The 3,890-nt window shown below is 53.5% G+C and overlaps 1 protein-coding gene across 1 annotated transcript in view; it reads left to right on the forward strand.

Annotated features, from left to right (window-relative positions):
* The first annotated feature begins 2,253 nt into the window (after positions 1–2,253).
* The window catches only part of LOC123067369 (uncharacterized), a 2,496-nt gene continuing 859 nt past the window's right edge, over positions 2,254–3,890 (forward strand). The window contains exon 1 of the mRNA XM_044490191.1: positions 2,254–2,313. Coding sequence (XP_044346126.1) covers positions 2,254–2,313 — 60 coding nt within the window. The remainder of the gene's footprint in view (positions 2,314–3,890) is intronic.

Genomic DNA, 3,890 nt, shown 5'->3' on the forward strand with positions numbered 1-3,890 from the left:
TCTTCACAAGTGTAGATGCGGCTAGGAGCTAACTGATTCAACCACGCCTTGGCTGAACCCTCTAGCATGAGTGGCAAATGTTTCATGGCCACCTCATCATTACCGCCGCCAATCTGAACCGCCACTCGGTAGTCTTCAAGCCAAGTTTCAGGCTTGGACTCTCCGATGAACTTACTTACCCCAGTCGCCAACTTGAAGTTGGGGGGTATCACTGCGGCTCTGATGGCTCTGCTAAAGCATTCTGTACCTGAAACATGGACTCAGCTGCTAGTGGGCACATCTCTGTCATGGCCACCTCTACGAGCTCTAATCCGATCGACCAAACCTTGCATGATGATGGATCTTGCGTCAAAGCCTGGTTCTCTGGGGTCGACCGGAGCTCTCCGCCCAACACTGAGCTGGCGCCTATCATCCTGCTGCCGAAGGGCGTTAGACCCACCTCTCGGGGGAGGAGTAGGCACTCAACGCCTATCATCACGATCAAATCGGTCATCATAGTGGTCCCGCCGGCCTTCACATCCCACGCGCCTCGGAGGCGGCCTTGGGCTGTGAGCCGACTAAACAGTAGTCGACTGTGAATTCTGTTGTGCGACTGTGACACAGCTGAATTCTGATCTCCTGCTGCTCGAAGCAAATCTCTGATCTGCATCAAGCCTCTTCCAGCCTCCGACTGAGAGGGCTGAATTGACTACGCTATACGGGCCGCAGCTGCTAAATTCTGAATCGGGGTTCGATATACCTGAGTTGGTTGCGGAAAGAGCTGACGTCGGCTAGAGTCGGGTACTTGTTGCCGCGCACGCTCATCGAGTGCTCGCTGGAGGTTCTCCAGTCGAGTGCGTTCAGCCAAGTTGGCCAAACGCGCCTCTTCCAAGGCACGAGCCTTGGGAGTTTCTCCTGCGATAGGAGTATGCAGGGCATCCATGTTCCGGCGGCGAAGATCTTCTCTTTGCTGAGAAGTGAGTGGCTCGGATTGATATTCTTCGTGAGCCTGAGCTGGGTCGCCTCCATCGTCCATCCCGTCGATTCGGGGGAAGCCGAGAGGGCTACGAGGTCCATTGACCATCAGGACCTCCGCCGCTGGATCACTGCTGTCACACTCGGATGCAGTCTCTACAGAGCTAGTCGACAGATCAAACAGGCCGTAGAGAGATTCGTCGGGCTCAATTGCCGCGACTTGGGTGGTGGCCGATTGGCGAGCCACTGCGTGTCTCACCCATCGCTGGAGCCTCGACCGACCGGAGCGCTTGCGCTGGCGGGAGACAGGGAGGGAGGACGGCATAGGAGTCGACCGGTAGGGGGTCGACGGCTGCCGCAGCAGGACACCGCGGACACACGCCCGAAAGTGCGTCGCACCGCGGACGGGGAGCGCGTCGATGTCGAGTGGTGCCTCCTGGAGCCAAGCGGAGTCGTCGACGATGAAAGCGAGCGCACCGAGATGGATCTCATGGCCCTCGACCAGAACTCCGCCAGAAACCATGATGAAGGCGATCGGTCAAATTGCAACTTCTCCAAAAAGTCGCTAAGACACCTGCCCCACGGTGGGTGCCAACTGTCGTGGTTCTAAGTCTGACAGTAGAATGGGGGTAGGTATGGAGAGGCAAGATCCTAGCTATGGAGTAGTTGTATACGCAAGGGAATTACGAGTTCAGGCCCTTCTCGGAAGAAGTAACAGCCCTACGTCTCGGAGCCCGGAGGCGGTCGACTGGATTATGTGCGTATGAGTTACAGGGGTGCGAACCCCTTACACTGAGGAGGGGGTGGCTTATATAGAGTTCGCCAGACCCCTCCGACCCTCAGTTATGCAGGGTTTAAAGTACATTAAGACAGGAAGTTACTGGTAACGCCCACATAAAGGACCATGAAGACTATTAAAGCTACTTAATGTCAGGCCGTTGCGTGCTAAGTGACTTTAGGTCTCCTGGTAGTCGAATGATTAGCTTCATGGTCGAGTGGCTATTTTCATCGTCGAGTGTCTTTGAGTTCGTCGAGTGGAGTCTCTCTTGGTCGACTGGAAGGTAACTTCTTCTAAGGATGTCCTTGGGTAGGGTATACTAGATAGGTCCATGACCCTACCCTAGGTACATGACTTCATCAGCGCCGAACTTAGTTTCGAGCGCACCCCACAAGTTTTTGGCAACACGCATATGGAGATACACGTCCACAAGCTTGTCTCCGATCACAGTAAGAACGACTCCCACAAAGATGGTGGTTGCCTCTCTAAACGCATTCTCCTGTTCAAGAGCAATCGTTACCATGGGAGACACACCACCAACCCAGAACGTGTTCATTGCCGTGAGCCACAAGGTGGTCCTGGTCTGTCAACGCTTAATATGCGTCCCAGTAAATTTTTCCAATTTCAGAGTAGCGGCGAAACCATGAGTCGGAAAGTGCATGTAATAAGGTTTTTGGATTGTCGGAAATATTAGCACTTTTCCGACTAATCTAATCCATGAGTAAATGATTAACATGGGAAATATGGTATGCATCTCATATCGATACCTAAGCATGTGAGCATGTATAGTACGTAGAAACGAAACATCTATGAACATCACATATATGGCCAGCACATGAACGAGCAGATAGGGGATGAACGAGCAGTCGCGTCGAGACGCTCCCCAAAAACCTTATTGTCGTTCTCCCGGGCAGGATCTCGAACGACAGAGAGGAATAGTAGATGACGGCTCGGGTTCTATGAGAGGGAGTGAGTGAACTGAGTTAAGCTTCGGCTCGGCTCATTCCTGCAACATGTGGCGCCCGCGCGTCGTGGCCAGGCGTGGCGAGGCGGGCGGCGGCGGAGGAGGAACACACGTGTACAACTTCTATTCCCAAACTCCCAATAGCAAGTGGTAAAACATCCCTTATAAAGAGGTCTCACTCTTCTTACTGTAGCAGGATGATACTAAACTTCTCACACTTCCCATCACTTGCTGTACACATGCATGGGCCATAGAGATTAGTACAACTTTAGTATGGATCGCAGGGAGTAAGAACACGTTCATTTATAAAAAATGGAAGGTTTCAGAATCCAGAAAGGGGGAAAAAGACCTCACTCATTTTATTTATGCTGGAGCAGTGCCGCTGCGTCGGCTCGGTCGACAAGATGACGACATCACGTTATGGGGCACTGTGCAGGGTTTGAACCACATGGCTGTACATCGCGACCTCTTCATGTCCTTTCCTCAGTGTCTCCAATGAGCAGCTAATTAATACATGCATGAAGAAACAACTGCACTTAAAATACGTGGTACTACATTGCAAAATGATCAATCACATACGGAGTCACAAAGAAGCACATCATTGCATCTTTACATTACTTTTACTGGATGCGGCACCTGTCCTCAGACATCTTCGACCTGTTGCCGCTGGAGGCCGGCCCGAGAAGTACTGATGAACATGCTCCTCCTCACAGCGGCCGGCTCTTCATCACCACCGCGACAGCTCACGCTCTCACTGCCAGATCCATTGATGTCGTAGTCAGCCGCGACGAGGTTGCCGTCGCCGTGGCATCCGCACCGATCGAAGTCCCTCGCTACCCTGTGCCGTCGACGCGTTGACTGACTCTCCTGCAAAACCGTGCGCTGGCCCGTCCTCGAGGCGCCCGCTGTCCTCCAAGGAAAGACTCGACAATGCGCCGACTTCAGGACGCTTGTACTGGGAGGCGCCCGCCGTGGCCTCGTTCCGTAGGTGTCCGCCGTGGTCTTCGTCCGGGCGACGCGAACGCTCCACTCGTGGGTGCAGGACGAGCTTGACCTCCCATGAGAGGCGACGGTACAATCTACCGCGCCGTGGTAAACCGGCGAGGGAAGGTAATTTTTTAGTTGACAAAAGCCAGACGCAGTAGCGGGAGGGCGCACGACGAAGTGGGGTAACGAGAGAGAGAGAGAGAGAGA

This window comes from Triticum aestivum, chromosome 3B, assembly GCF_018294505.1.
Source record: "Triticum aestivum cultivar Chinese Spring chromosome 3B, IWGSC CS RefSeq v2.1, whole genome shotgun sequence".
NCBI lineage: Eukaryota > Viridiplantae > Streptophyta > Magnoliopsida > Poales > Poaceae > Triticum > Triticum aestivum.